Below are 15880 nucleotides of genomic sequence, written 5' to 3'. Positions count from 1 at the left end.
GCCTGACCTTGCGGCACCGCCCGGCCCGGCCCGCGGGGGCAGGCACCCCGGGCGGGGGGCGGCCGAGGGCGGAGGGAGGGCAAACGCGCAAATCTGCGCCCCCCAGGGAAGCGGGGCGGTGAAAGTGAAGGCTCTGCGTGCAACCCTACAGCAACAATTGCTCTGCAGGTGCTCGCTCTCTCGCAGCCTCCATCCCCGAGGAAGCAGGCAACACTTTCCCACGTTCACAAGTTGAGGATGAGGCTAGTGAACGTTTTATTTTCCTGTCTCTCTATATTCTCCAAACCTAGACCACGTACATGAATTCATGGGCACAGGAGCTCTCGTCCGACAGAGACTCCAGGTTTGCGTATTTACGAAGGATGAAATCTCATTTCTGCAATTCATTGCTGGTCTGAAGGCTGGAAGTGTCGCTGCCCGGCTGCAGGTTCTATGCAGGGGAATGCCGTTCATGTGAAAGTGTTGCCTGTGCCCTGTGTGCTGCAAAAGCACTGCCTGTTTTTGTGGGGCTTTGCTCTCCTTGCAGAACAGTTATCCAAGCTTTCATCTGCCGGACATCCATGCTCTGGCCTTCCTACTTACATCTCCCTGTATGCTGTCTCAGAAACCTCACCCCAGAGAGACAGTCTTCTCCCCAGCGATTCCGAGAATACAGGCATGCAGTGTGCACAGGAGCATGACAGGTTGGCTGTGTGCTCACAGAGCTGTTTCTGCAGCATTCCTGGCCATGTGTTGTTAACTCAGATGGCTTAGACCCTTTGGACAATTCTTGCTGATTCCTGTTTCGTTAGGTCCTTTCCATTGCTAATCCTTTTGCCCTACTACCTCCTGTGCCCAATTCCTGTAATAGCATTCCTGGAATACAGTTCAGTTCCCTTGACCAGATAGCTAAGTGTAAATGAAGTGCTGCTGAAGCTCCCAGAGGATGCCTGTTTGTCCCTAACCACACCAGCACCTTTTCAATTCAGGCTCGCTGTCACGGAAACACAAGCCTGGGACTGAAGCTGTTTTGAAGTACCTTCAGAATGACCAGATCCGTGAACCAGCAGCTGGGCTGCAGACATCCAAGGGGAGAACAGATGGCAACTGATTTAGTCCATTTTGTTACACGCTATCGTTTATGAAGTGAGTTTGCAGGCACCTGAGGATTAATCATGCCAGGAGGATGAATGCTCCCAGCTTGAGCAGACGTTACGGGCACTCATTTCCAGTACTGAGCCATTACAAAAAAAACCCTATAGGGGGTTCTGTGAGGGAAGGACTGAAACCCAAAATACAAGGAAGATTAACTGAGGAAGTCTCTATCAAAGACTTACTGGCTACTTTCTTAATCTTCTCAGTATCTCCAGAAACACAGGGGTGGATGCTAGGTCTAAAAAAAGTGACGCCCAAACCACCAAAAAGCTGGGGCTGGGATCTTCAATCCACACCAAACATTGGCAGAGTTGGGCTGGTGATGCTGCTAGAATAAGAATTTCAACATCGTTCTTCCGGCTGCCTCACAATACTTAGAGCCTATGGTGTTCCCCTTCACCCTCCACAGGTGCAGCCAGCACCCCCAGCTCATACTTCTGTTCTTACCTTAGTGATCTATGTGCTAAGTTATTTTCCTCATTCCTGTTTTCTCTAGGGCTCCCATTGTTTCTTCTGGCCTCACAAGGTCCTCCAATGGCCTTTTATTTCACAGCAGGATGTTAAAGAGCCTTCCTTTATGCCAGTGTTTTTATACAGGCAATAAATCAAAGGATGAGTAGAGTCTTGACCTATAAAAAGAAGTCAAGAGGGATCAGTCTGAGGTCAGCCCCTACAAAATGACTCTGCAGATTCTAACTGATATAATGCCTGTCCCCATCATACTGCCCTAAAGGTTATCTTCAAGGATTTTTGGATCCAGGCCATGTTAGTTAATATTCACGGTCTTCTGACTCACGAGTTGACACATACACTGCAGCAGATGAAAGGGTATCTGACTAACTGGGAGAGGACATCTAACCTGTATGCAGCACTAAAATGTGAAAACAGTAGAAAGGCACTCAGGATCAGTCTTGGTACCACAGTGTTGGGGATACATAATTAGAGCAAATTGTTCTGGGAACTTTAAGGCTTCAATTACAATTTCTGAAATTTGGGACAAGGAAGAGAAGAACTCAAAGCTTAAGCAAAATGCCCACTGTTTTCTCATGCAGCTCTTTCAGTCAAATTGTTACTACTCCGTGTTTCAGCATCAGTCAAGCTTTGCAGAGTTCTGTCCCATAACATCTCACAAGCTCATAACCTACAAACAAATCCCACTAATTCCAGCGTGTAATCTGCAAAATTAGCAAGACTGGAATTTCTACAGTGAAGAAATGTCACCTAAAACATCTGCATATTTCTCTGGACTCAGCTCAAATGCAGGGTTCTCCATAGCCAGCCTGTTCCCAAGATTTCTCTCCATGTCTTTCAAGATAGCAATCAGGTTTTTGGGTCTGGCTTTCCCAAGTAGTGTCTACATATGATTTTATAAGCCTCTAATTTAATTTTTATAACCCAGTGTCCGAGGACTTTTGGAAGGTTTGGTTTTTTTTCCTTGACTGGCTCATGTTCACATCAACTGATTTGTGACATAAATTTGTGATATTGAACTTTCTGTGACATTTTTTTTCCTACAGAAGGTCAAACTTAATAGAAAAATTGGAAGTATGCCCAATGAAAATCCGTACAGCAGGTGGGCTTTATCAATGATGTATTTTCAGAAAATAAATATTGATTGTTGTTGACAATACTTCTAATTCCCATAGGCTTTGTCTGGATCTTTTCTCCAATTTAACAGGAATTAAACCAGCATGACCCAAGAGCAGAATATCATTCAAAACAAGGAAGGATCTCATCCACAGCTCTACAGAACAAACATGGTTTATTGTTATGCTCTGGCAAACATGTAAAGACTGTAATAGGAAACCAGATTATTTAATGCCTAATATATTGAGGGCTATTGCAAAAAAGAAAAAGTCTTGTGCCTTGTTCTTTTAATCCTTGTTTTAAAATTTTTATTCTTTAGCATAGCATTCCAAAATCCCACAAATTCTGAAGTGAGAAAGGAGACACCAAACAAGATAAAAGTTCTATCCATTTCTGTCCTCTCAGGAATACCAAATCTTATTTTTAGTTTTCCTGTTGTTATTAATTGTAGCCTGACTCATGATATGGCTGCTTTCAGCCATGACTGCAGTACAGATGCTGGAGCTCCCTTTAAACTGGCTGCCAGCACAGGTACCTGAAGCAGTGTAGCCATGGCAGCACAGAGCTCTGGGTGGCCTAATTACTCTGCCAAGAAATAAATGGATACTGGGAATTCCCTGGGGAAAGATTGATAAATTTTTAACGAAAAGACTTTTCCCTCGAGGTGTGTTAGTTAAATAGGTGTTAACAAGAGCCAAAAAACCTCAAACTCCAACCTTAAAATAAAAACGTCTTTGTCCTTTGGCACTTCTGATGTCCCAGTCCTTCCAATTCTCCTGCTGCCTATAGAGACAAAAGAAAGATCTGATTTCAGTATCTGATGGAAAACCTAAAATAAAGCAGAATGATTCCCAGCCCCAACTAAAATCTATAGATAAAATGTCCTTAAAAAGACAAAAGTCTCTCCTGGCTGGAAACACACAGAGCTCTCCTGGTAGCAATGCCGGGGTGGAGATGCTCAAGCATCCTGTCCCCATAGGACACACATCAGGGTCAGTCCCCTGAGCTCCACGAGGAGCATGTTCAGATCTGGTGTTTACTATGCCTGTAAAAATGTCAGGATATGTAAGTATCTAATGGGGAAGACCAAGGAGGAGAAACAAATGAGAGCAAGATTTAGGGGAAGGGAATTTACTTCTGTTATCTCTTCTCCCCTGATCTTTCCTCACACACAAGAGTGGACATGTATAGAGGAAGGTGAAGGGGCAATTTTACCAATATGCTCTCTTTCTTACAAGCTCAAAATGCACACAGCATTTTTCTGAAAATGGAGCCCAAGACTTCACTAAAATTGCACACAGAATGTTTTATTTTACAAGTCGAATCTGTTTGTTTAGGTTTACAAGCTAAATGACATGAGCAAAATCCACATGATTTGGCTGAAATTCCATCCGAAGTCACTGTGAGTTTAACTAGTTTAAGGACTGAGCCATAAAGCCATTTCAGAAAACGTACTGGTTTCTCCAGGTGGAGACCTTGGTGAGTATTGCCAAACCAGAATCTGTAAGCTTGTGCCCAGTCTGACAAAACACTGTTTGCAACAGCCATGTGCTCAAATTACTCTGTTTTAAGGAGGCAGAAAGCCAGAAAATTGTGTTTGCTGTCTCATAACAGAGGCCAGTAAGTGGATGGTGTATAGAGGCTAAAAGTTGCAATTTTACCACATTAATTTAAATGTGAAAAAACAACAGGACACTACTAAAATCCAGGCTGGTTTTCATTTCCAAATGTTCATATGCTACAGCTCAGATATACACACTCATTTAGATCTAACCAAACTGATTCTACTTTTCTATGCAGGCAAAGAAGCAATAGAGGTGAAAATCCCACAGAGTCACCAGGATGTGATGCCCAATGATGAGCAGTAATTACTGCAGCAACACTTCAGCCAGCATGAGTGTCAATGAAATGTCTGCCTTCCCTCTGACTTTAGAGCAAAAAACTGGCTTTGCCTTTGTGGGGATTTTGTGTGTTTTCTTGGGACTTCTAATTATCAGATGCTTCAAAATCTTGCTCGACCCCTACAGTAGTATGCCTTCTTCTACATGGGAAGATGAAGTTGAGGGGTTGGATAAAGGAACATTTGAATATGCTCTTGCATGAAAACTCACAGAACATCCTGCCTTAAAATTGCTGTTGATTTCATTTTGGAAACCAACCGTTGTTATTTTGTTATACATATCTGCCTTTTGGAGATATGTTGGTGGCATCCATTTTGTTAAATAAATATCTGTTGCAAACTCGAAAGGCACTTCATGTTGCTTTTATTTGAGGAACAATGGAATGGTAGATGAGAAATGGTTAACAGCAAAGAAACACTACAATAAAAAATTCACTAGAAAGTTATCATGGCCAAAAAGTATTTTAAGACTCAGATGATATCTACCTCTTCAGAGGAGGATCTCATTTCTACTGTATCTCATGACAGGCTAGAGAGAAAGGTGAAGGACAAAAGACAGGCTCATGAAGGGTGAATGCTTAAGTGGTAACTCCCCCCCCTCCTCACCTGACACAATTTTCTGAAGCTCAGAGACTGTGCTTGTATACTGAGAATACATAAGTGGGGAAGTGGTCCATGCTACCAATAATAAGGAACTGACAGGAAAGCTGAAGATCAATTGCTAACTCACCTCTGACCTTCCAAGAAGAGCAGGTCCTGTACTACTGACTGTTTATAGGGACAGTGTATGTTGCTTCTCCTGTGTGAAACTTAATGTGGTCCTCCGCAGACAGTGCGTAGCTCTCAGGAGAGTATTTTTTGGATAGGTCTCTGTTCTACTCTATAGCAACAGAAAGTCAAACAGAATTAGTGGAAGGGAAACAAACATCATCAAGGGAATTTTTTACTCTACAAACATTCAGCAATACAAAATATATTACCTGCTCAGAACTCCAGTCCAAACTAACACTGCCACAGTCCCAGTTCACCACTGTCTCTCTCACATATTGTTAAAAATTTTAGGTGAAAGGGAAAAAGCGAATGTTAAGTAACCAATCTTACAGTCTGGCTGAATTGGTCAAGGCATGCCATTTTTTTTACTCCACTTGGTTGTGCAAGATGATTCAATTTGAACTGGAACTTAAACTGCCTGGTTAACAGCTCCCGGCAGCAGTTACACCAGCTTGGCAAGGCCCAAGCAGAGACAGTCACACTGCATCCCCATTTGTACTCAGCCCCCGAAGGGGACAGGGGTCCAGAGCTGATGGGAGATTTCGGGACTCTCCAGCCCCTCCCCACAGCTGGTTCTTCAGTTTGTGCTCCTACAACTGTGCACAGTTATGATCTGGACTGTCAAGCTGAAGAATTGGTCATAGGAGATCCTATCAAGGCAGAAGAACTAACAGTGAGAGCAGAGACTCAAATCTGGGTATTCAAGGTCACCCTCGCATACACAGCTGTTTAGCAAGTGTGACAGTACTTGACAGAAATTCAATTCAGTTTTTAAGAAGGTTGGCATTAGAATTTTAAGCACTGTCACTTTTGCTAAACGGCTCTGTTTGCAACAAGGAGCAAAGACAAGGAGATCAGTTACAGCAGTTGGTTTCTTTTGCATGTATTCTGAAAAATACATATCGCCCCTTTTGCCCTATATACTAGGCAGAGGCAGTCAGTGGAACAGCAGAGCACAAGTGCCATTTGGAACATGAAATACTTGATTGTACAGGGAAGGACATGAATCTCCTGTCTGAGGAATATAAGAGAGGAACAGCCGACACTAATCTACAGTGGTTCATTGGAATTATAAAACATAAAACAATTTTGTGAATGTCAGAGTTTTTAGACTGCTTTGGATTCTGCATTTTTTTTAAAAAAAGCCAGACCCTCAGAGATTCAGTATATTGTATTTACCCTAGTTAATTTAACCACAAAACCAAAGGTAGATATCAGTAGACTGGTTCATGTGATCTGTTACTGCTGGGTGGGATCATCCACTGCAGAGACCTGACACTGCCGTTCTCTTTACACACACCCAGCCAGCACAGCTGAGCTCTGTGCTGTCAGGTTAGAATGCTGAAGGTACTTAAGTTATCTGGGTTAAATATAGTTCAGTTATCTCTAAACTACACAGCAAACATACCCAAAGAACCCCAATACTGTCTTACTGCTTTTGTTCTTGACTCAGCCTATTGCTGGAAGCAATGATCAAATTCCCCCACGATTACAAAGCTTCATCATTTCCTGCCTGCCCTTCTCTGCACCCTCAAAAGACAAGGGAGTCAGCCTTCCCAGAAAGAATACACAGAACATGGTTTTTCAAAGGTTTTCCTTAAATATACAGAGTAAAACTTTGAACGGGGGTAGGAGCAAATGGTTCATAAACGCAGGTAGGACAAGGGGACCCACCAGTGTTTGATCCCGCTGACTCCACTGGAATCTCTTCTGCATAAAATGTGCTGAGCAGAAGCCTGAACTCTTGTTATCTCCGTTACTATATATGCAGAACTGAAAAATAGAGAGATCATGATCTGTGCACAGAATCAGGCATAGCTGGGAGGGAAATGGAGATAACAAAAGTATTTTCAGGCCCATTAGAAATTTTGCAATACCATAAACACAGTAATTGTAATGGATAGGTACATTTGCTGGTTAATAGTTAACAAGCTAGAATGCCTCTCTAAATCACCACCTAGAAATGTTTTGAAAGAGAGGGATTGGATGGTCTATTCAGTATATTAAGCAGGAGGAAAATCTGGCCAATAAGGCAGAGTCTGTAATGCCTCAAAGAGAGGGACACACTCACATGCATGAATAAAAGAGGCAGATTGCCCTTCCCTAAAAACACAGGATTGAATGGTAAGTTAAACTATCCTGAATAAGGTAAACTTGATTATTTATGTGTAGCGTTAGAATACGAAACACAAAATTAATGGCAAATAACAGTTGAGACACCTCTGGAAATACACTGTGAAAATCAAAGTAGTATTTTCAAGAACAGCAGAAAGGTAAGAGACTTTTCTTTTCCTAGCAAAATAGTAATATTATGGAAATAAGACAGTGAAATTACAGAATCATTTTACTTGGTAGCAAAAGTCTCATTGTCATCAAAGAATCAGGATTTCATTCAGTCATAGAAATGGAAACAAACCTAGTTTCACTGACCTTAATGACAAAAGATTTGTTTTTGTCCTTCATGCCTGAAGATGAAACACTTCCTGACAACTTGAAAAGGCTGAAGGAAGCAGAATGCTATCTATGATCAGAAATGTGTGGTAGCAGTAATAATAATAATAATATTGATCATCCAAACCCTGCAGAAGTAAAATAAACTAAATAAATGTAACATATTGCTGTGAGGCTTACAAAACATTAAGCAGGAAAACCAACATAAATATTAGAGGGTTATAAAGTGGTATCATAGCAGAAGAGGTGACAGCAGAATATTATCTATAGATGATGAAAGAACTGGGAAAATGTGCTTTAGCTATATCTCATCCTGAAGATGGAGGACATTTGATTATCAGCTCTTCAAATTATAATTTTGATATGTGATTTTAGAGAAAATTTATATTGCTGAGGTATAAACATTGATGAGATATTTTATCTTTCTGGGCCAAGGGGCCAAATACATTTCACAAAATCATTGAGAAATTTAAATTGGAAAAAAATCTCTGGAGGTCACCTCGTCCAACCTCTTGTGAAAGCACAAAACTTTAAAAAAAATGCCTCTAATGGGCTTATTTACCCAGATTTGCGTTCATATATTCCTTTATATAGATATATTTTGTTTGTAAAACTTTCTGGTTTACATACACTTGCAGAGTTTCAAAGTCTAAGCATGTTCTGGTTTAGTCAGTTTGAACAGACCTGGACTCCTACTGAATTACACAGGCCTATACAAGCACACTCCCTTATCTCCTTAGAAGTGTGTTTCAAGACATACGGATTGCCATTGTTTCAACAGCTCATGTCAGGGCCATCCAGGCCACGCTGTAAGTTGCTGCAATGGTACTTAACCCACTAAGGGCCTTAAATATAAGCGCCTCTTTGGCTCTTGGGGTTTTTCTTTGCTTTTTTTTTTTTTTTTTGAGGGGGTCTGTGTGGCAAAGCGGAGGTGGGAAGCAGATTGTACAACGATCAGATGTTCACCTCTCTGTGGGCTGCCACTCAGAGGGACCTAGACAGGCTAGAGGAATGGGCCAACAGGAATGTCATGACACTCAACAAGGACCAACGCCAATCCTGTACCTTGGACAAACTAAACCCCCGCACCGTACAGGCTGGGGCCTCATGGCAGGGAGCAACTCTTCTGGAAGGGACCTGGTGAGCAGCAGGCTACAGAGGAGACAGCACCATGTCCTGGGAGCAATGAAGGTGGAAGGTGTCCTGGGCTGAGTTAACAGGACCACAGCCAGTAGATCAAGAAAAGTGACCATTCCCCTCTATTCCGCACTCATCAGACTGTACCTAGAACCCAGTTTCTAAATTTGTCTACCTGTCCCCCATCACGTGCCCAGGTAAGAAAGATGTTGATAAATTTGTGTGTGGCTGATGGAAGGCCACAAGATGGTCAGGGGTAGAAGCTTTTGCCCTATAAGGAAACAGGGCTTCTTTAACCAGAAGAAGAAAAAGCATTAGTGGAACCTAAGCAGCCCCCCCATGCTCCCATGGAGGTTACTGACAAGGCAGAGCCATGCTCTTTACACAGCAGAAGAGTGAGAGGTGATGGTAATAGAGTGACACATGCACAGTCCCAAATGGATATAAAGGGAGAAAAAAAAAAAAAAAAAAAAAAATTAAGTAGTAGAATAGGCTGACAAGGCAGACTGTGGAATTTGTCCTTAGGAGATGTCAAGACCTGACTGGTAAAAGCCCTGAGTAACCTGATTTACATTCAGTGTTCCCTCTGCTTTGAGTGGGAGGTTGGACTAGATAAGCTCCCAAGGTCCCTTCCAATTTGTGTGATTCTATGACTTGCTACATTTTTTTTCAAATCATCTTAAAGGGTATTTTGAGAGTACAAGTATAAAATTAAGTGTAAAATTCTATGAACCTTCCAACGCCTAGGACTATTTTTAGTATTTCTCAATAATTACTACTTTACCATAGTCATTTATTTCCTCCATTATAATTTACGAAACCCAGTGCTATTTTTGGATCTGTTTCAGTTGCCTATTTATTCCTCCATATTACATTAATTTTATTTACGTAAAAAAAGAACAATTTGCTATATCTTAATTGCCTGATCACAAATTGTTGCCATCCTGGAACTACTGAAAACTTAAAGCCTAGCTTTTGTAGTTAATTAAAAAAAAAATGATTGAAGCTTTTATAGTCTAAAATTAAATTTGCATTGAGAGAAATATACATGGTAGCATAATATTTAAGTGGAACTTGAACACTAAATGGACTTCATGGAATCTTGTGTCATATCCCTTGTACTGCCTACACTTCCACTGGCTTCAATTAAACACTGAATGATTAGAAGAAATACTATATTTGAAAATCAATTTTAGGTACTTGGAATCTGATCCAGAGCCCATTTTATACAGATAGTGCCGCAAATCCTGATTTAGGGTTCTGCCAACTATGCCAGTTTGCTGTGAATCCTGATTTAGGATCCTGCTGACTGCCAATTGCTGCCTGTCACAAATGTGTGATTTAGGTCACTTAAAGAATCCATCAAAAGCATTAGCAAAAGTGGTTTTAATATGACGTAGTAAAAATGTGACTTAACAAAGTTCAAGGGGAAGGTTCACTCTATTACTGTATGGCACAATCATTTGAACAGTGATTCAAAACTATCAAAGCAAAAATCAAAGTTTCCAAGACAAAATCAATGTTACCGTATGTTTTGCTGATTAAGGCTACCAATTAAACTACAAGGTTATGTGTGATTTCAGTCACTTACCGAAGACCTGTTGCTGGCAAAAGGTCTCTCTGCCTTGATAAGCAACCTTGAGAGGTGTCCCAGCTCAAGGGGAGGCTGCACAGCAGGGAGAGCTCAAAGGTGGCTCACTTAGGCTGGCATATTTATGGAATAAAGTGGTTGGCTTGTACTCAAATTACAAGTGATGGAAAAGGTATTGCATGGGACCCCTTGTGCCCACAACTTTTCTCACAAGTCTTGGAAAAGCCACCTGCTATTCATGTGTTACTCCCATGATCAAGGCTCACGTGCATTGATGCTCACTCTGCTCTTTTGCGGGTTTTCAGAGAGCAGATTGAAACTGGAAGAGATCTTGGCCCGTTTACAGCTTAGAACTCTGGAGCCTGTAGCAAACTACTGCTAGTTTATTTAAGGGGTTGAGTGCATCTGTCACAGATGGAAACATCCCCACAAACCTAGTCTTTGGCTCAACTAGTCATAGGATGACAGTCTCACAGCTGTTTGGTGAGGCAGGGGAGAGCTTATGTTGGAAAATTTATCTAACTGTGTAAGTTAATAGAAATGTTTTATTTCTATTTTTTATGGCAGAAACACAGCAGACATTAGGAAGACTACTTAGAGATTTCAAGAGAAATTTCTCAGAACTTTATTATTCGACGAGCAAAGACTTCATATGCAACAGCCCTGAGCCCTTTGCTGTAGCTGCAACTAACTAGCTGCAGCCACAGAAGAGTAAACGGATCAGTGACCTAAGCCTAGTGCATCCTTGAAGATGTCAATGAATAATTCGCCAAATGTATTCTTGGATCCAAATGCAAATCGGTTTCAAGTGAATATAATTAATGAAAGCCATGACAACAATGAGACATCCCAAGAGGATGTGGGCTCAGAACCACCACATTATGAAGAAACATCTTTTACTGACGAAGCACATAACAGACTGAGAATCAGTTACAGACCAGGAAAAAGAGAATTATATGACAATTTCCTTCAGAACGGGGAGAAAACAGAAGCTAGTTTACATCCCTATGATACCCACACTAAAATGTATTATCTACAGACTTTTGGCCATAACACGGTGGATCCAGTTCCCAAAATTGATTATTATAGAAACACTGGCAGCGTCAGTGGGAATAAGCTCAGCAGACCAAGCTTATTAGAAATTCATGAACAACTGGCAAAGGTAAGTGGAAAGGAAAGACACAAATTTTCTCTATTCCATTTCCAGGCTGTTAATTCTGTTTATTAATATGAGAAAGTCCTTAAATTCATGGACCTTACCCAAGAGAAAAAGTGCAAGTAATCACCTACCATATTTCCTTTGGTAGCTGCAATATGTTTTCTGCCATGTACACTGCTCAAAGCAAAGATTTTTATTAAAAGGTGATAGTAATGTACTTGATTAGGCAGAAAAACATAGGTTAATCGTGACTAAAAGTATAGAACTACTGAATCTCTTCTCTTTCACTTAAGAGTTAGGATGGTAGATGATGAATATCAATTAATAATTTAACCAAGCTACACAATTCACACTTATTCTAAGCTTGAATTTAACATCAATGCATAACTAAGTTTGACAGATTCCTCTGCTGTATTCATTAATATATATATTAAACCTCCCCTTAGCAGACTCTTCCTATAGGCTCCATTTTTTTTTCCCCCATACACACTACAGTAAATGAATAATGAAAATACCAAAACATGCCCTTTATCGTGATAATCCTCACTTTTGTCACCCCCTATGGCTACTCACCAGAAGAATATACATTAGTTGGGTATAATGCTTTGGGGTCTGCACATTCAAAACTTCCACAGGAAAGAATTTGTGAAGTTGGTAATATTAAGTTGGAAATACCAAATTTTCACTAATTTCCGTGTTACTGCCTCATATAGGTTGGTAGGTGAATTTTGCTGTCTATTCACCTATCTAGATCTTTTAAAGCTTGATTTCCCTATGTGGAAGACTCACCTTCATGCAAAATAGATAGCATGGAAAGCTGTAATGACAACTTCCAGGGTCAAGAACAACTAGATTAAGCACTTTGAAACAGTTAAGCATTAAAAAACCTATTGCAAAACAGTGGAATAATATGATATACTTGGGTAAAATTAGACTCTTCCCCCTTAAGCAACAATACCAAGTTCTCTTGTAAAAAGCAGATGAGAGACACAGGATATACCTACTTACAGAATTGAAGTCAAACCTTTTTTGAAGTTCTTAATTGTGCACTTGTCAGGGCAGGGCTGGAAGGAGAGGGATCACCTCTATAGTCAAACTCAGATTAAAATGCCAATATGCAGCAAAACCCCCTATCCTTTTTCTGTATCGGGCAAAAGTGAAATGATAAACCTCCAGAGAAAACATGCTCTCCTCACCATTCCACTCAGTTTTACATACTTCTAAGGTCTGAATAGTTTGAACAAGCATCTGATTTTTGGATGCTGGTCGAGATCTTGTTCAAACTTCAGTTCTCTGAAGATTCATCTGTCCTAAGGAGGATTAAAATAATGAAATCAAGCAAAAAAATTAGGAAATTAGGACTTGATTCTTTAGGATCTTATTAGGACAGCTTCCTAGTTTTGGCCTGACTTATTTAAATTAAGGTCTCCACAGACCTACATAAAATGGCTTACATGGAAAGGAGAAACAGGTTACCTGGGTCATCATTTATTTCCAAAAATTAATGCAAAGCGGATGTGAAAAGGGAAGAAAATGAATTTGCGATCCCTACTCATTTTCAGAGGTATAAACTGCTACTGAAGTGACTAAACACATTTCCATGCCTAGAAGAAACTTCCTCTTATAGAAATAATTTACTTCAGGAGTGGCCAGAGAGGAGAAAAGCAGTGTTTTGGCTTTGAATGTAATGCTGAATGAACATACAGTGGACATTAGCATACTAAGGGATTTTCAGTTTAGACCATTACCAGAAAATTCAGGGGTTTTGCTGTTGCGTCTCTCAATGGTTTGTTTATTTTAAATAAAATCAGGTATATTTGTTTCGGGTTTTTTTTAGGCTTTCACTTAGAGAAGATTAAAAAGAAGGCAAATTCTCTCCCAGAATAAAATGAACAACACAGGTTGGGACCGTTAGGGAATAGGAAAGAGAATCATCTAGCTTAGTCATTCCCAGACTTTCTCCAGTAGCCAGTTTACAGAAGGATAATCTTATGCCTCGCAAAATAGGAAGGTGAATGTCAGAGGTAATGGGATTTTTGTTACACTGGCAACCCACTGTGCCCTTATGTGAGTTGTGGCCCTGGTCTGGGAGCCACTAACCACAGTACTGGAACAAATGACCAACCATTAGCATGGCTGGAGTCTATTCCTGGCTGTCCCGTAGACTCACTTTGTGACCTTGGACAAATCACTTTGGTCAACAGAGCTTATTCTGAAGAATCAACAAACACGAGGTCACCAAATAGTAGATTAGTAGGGAAGGGAATTAAGATGGTATGAAAAGGCTGAGCTCCCATCAGGAGGCAGAAGCAGCATGTGCAGGTGGATGGGGTGCCTATCCACCAGCCCCAGCAGCAGCAGGCTCTCTAGACATCGCCAAGGAGGGGATGAAACGCCACGCTGAGCAGATGGGTGTCAGATTAATAGCCCAAGATGCAGTTCTGGAGAAGATGCCTTATTCCTTTTTACTTTTACTCTAAAATCTGGGCTTATCACACCATACCCCACAAAGCAATCCACCCCTCTCACCCCCAGCTTTTTTTAAACTGAAATTCTTTAAGACAACTGTCCCATCAAAGCCCATTGCCAGATTCTGATAAGTGACATATGTTTGACTTCAGATTGCTGAACATCAGATAAGCATCACCATTGTGCTTTGATGCCGGGCTTAACATCAGAAGATAAACATTAATATTTAATACACTTTTTAAATATGTGATTTTTCAAATGTCAGAATGTAAGCCAGGCTGAAAGGAACGTCAAATATCTAGTTCCCACACTGCTGGAGTCAAATGTGTGTCATCTTTTAGCAAGATGTGTCAGGTTTTGCACACATTAAGCCACAAATCGCCAATTAAATACCTAAAAAATAGTCTAAGTGCTATTTCACAGCTGATGGCTGGTGATAATTACTTGGGCTTAATATTTACCCTACATAAGAAATCATCTAACCTTTCTTCATCTTGGCTATTCTCCACACTTGTTACGGAGACTTGATGAGCTCATCATCTTTAGCCCCAGGAGAGACGAAGACTAAACGGTTCTGAAACAAGGAAAGGATGTAAAAAAAAAAAAAAAAAAAGTTAACTTTTTATTTTGGTAGCTTTTAAAAATGTTCTGTCATTTTTATTTCACATCCTTAATGCATGAGTAGCACAGGTACAGCTGCTTGGTAAATAACCAATCATTCACTAAAGCACACCAATTTAAAATGCATTTATGGAAGGTTTAAGGCCATAATTTATGATAATGGCATAGAGAGCACAAATTAATTCAAAGTACATAGGAAACAACTTGTTTCAAGTACAAAGACTAAACTCTTTTTTTTTTTTTTTTGTCTTTGAAATTTTAACCACGGTAGCAAAAAGCCCTCATATTACTCTGCTAATCTTCCTTAACTCACGGTAATCATTTACTGTATTTTGAGCAAACACAGCTATTATTATTTTAGGGTAAGAATTGTCAAAATTATTCGAGTAACTCAGGAGCTCAAAGTCACAGGCTTTCAATAGATCTTGTACTCTCATTCCATTTAGGGCCAAAAGGGCCATAGGCATCAAGTTTAATCCATGTCGAAATTTATTATCCAGTCACTTATTTCTCATTTGTGAGCACAATCCTGGATTTACTGTGTCAAAGGCGTTCTACAACCTTGCATCATAGTGTCTCTAGAGCCCCCATCCACAGGGGGAGTCCAAACATTAGCTTAAGCTTCACATACAGTTGATCTTTATGTCTGTTTTGGTTTTGTTTGTTGTTTTTTATTAAGTCCATGGACAAAATACATAAACAGCCTTCAACCTTAAGCAAGATGAAAAAACCTCGCATGTTTCACAGAATCGAAGATGTTTCCCCTACTTGACCTCTTCAGTTAATCTGGAAATACCTTCATCCCCCTCCAAATCCTAAAAGCATCTTGATTCCTCTCAGGAAGTGACACACGCTCCTGCCCCTGTGCCAGACCATGGCTAGGTACATGGTCCTTCCTGAAGGTCTTTGCAGAGGACCCCAGACAATACTTGGCAGTAGTTAACCTAATGCCAACTCCTTGCATAACCAGTCAGAACTTTGTGTAAAAAAAAATTAAAAGAAACAAGCAGCAATGACGATAAGCTTCGGTACTGTAAATAATTCCTATTCAAGCCACAAG

The 15880-nt window shown here is 40.5% G+C and overlaps 3 protein-coding genes across 7 annotated transcripts in view; 2 read left to right on the top strand and 1 right to left on the bottom strand.

Annotated features, from left to right (window-relative positions):
- MYEF2 (myelin expression factor 2) overlaps nt 1–1698 on the bottom strand; it is a 29295-nt gene extending 27597 nt beyond the window's left edge. For 2 of the 3 annotated variants that reach the window (XM_026856256.1, XM_026856255.1), the window contains exon 1: nt 1582–1683. The gene's annotated coding sequence lies outside the window, so the exon portion shown is untranslated. Of the gene's footprint in view, nt 1–1581 lie in introns of all 3 variants that reach the window. The other variant, XM_026856254.1, reaches the window with a different exon arrangement.
- Nucleotides 1699–2423: 725 nt separating this feature from the next.
- Nucleotides 2424–4968, top strand: CTXN2 (cortexin 2). Of its 2 annotated transcripts, none has more exons than XM_026856263.1 (2): nt 2424–2707; nt 4522–4968. In XM_026856263.1, the coding sequence occupies exon 2, from the start codon at nt 4576–4578 to the stop codon at nt 4822–4824; it is 249 nt and encodes an 82-aa protein (XP_026712064.1). In that variant the 5' UTR covers nt 2424–2707; nt 4522–4575; the 3' UTR covers nt 4825–4968. The 2 variants fall into 2 exon arrangements, with proteins under 2 accessions (XP_026712064.1, XP_026712063.1); XM_026856262.1 differs by having other exon boundaries at nt 2424–2894.
- Nucleotides 4969–11322: 6354 nt separating this feature from the next.
- The window catches only part of SLC12A1 (solute carrier family 12 member 1), a 47399-nt gene continuing 42841 nt past the window's right edge, over nt 11323–15880 (top strand). For both annotated transcript variants that reach the window (XM_026856264.1, XM_026856265.1), the window contains exon 1: nt 11323–11733. In XM_026856264.1, the coding sequence (XP_026712065.1) occupies nt 11323–11733 (411 nt within the window). The remainder of the gene's footprint in view (nt 11734–15880) is intronic.

Source organism: Athene cunicularia (genome assembly GCF_003259725.1).
Source record: "Athene cunicularia isolate RWA chromosome 10 unlocalized genomic scaffold, athCun1 chr10_part1, whole genome shotgun sequence".
Taxonomy (NCBI): Eukaryota; Metazoa; Chordata; class Aves; order Strigiformes; family Strigidae; genus Athene; species Athene cunicularia.
Note: the sequence above shows the minus strand (reverse complement) of the source record. Positions and strands in the feature narration are given on the sequence as shown.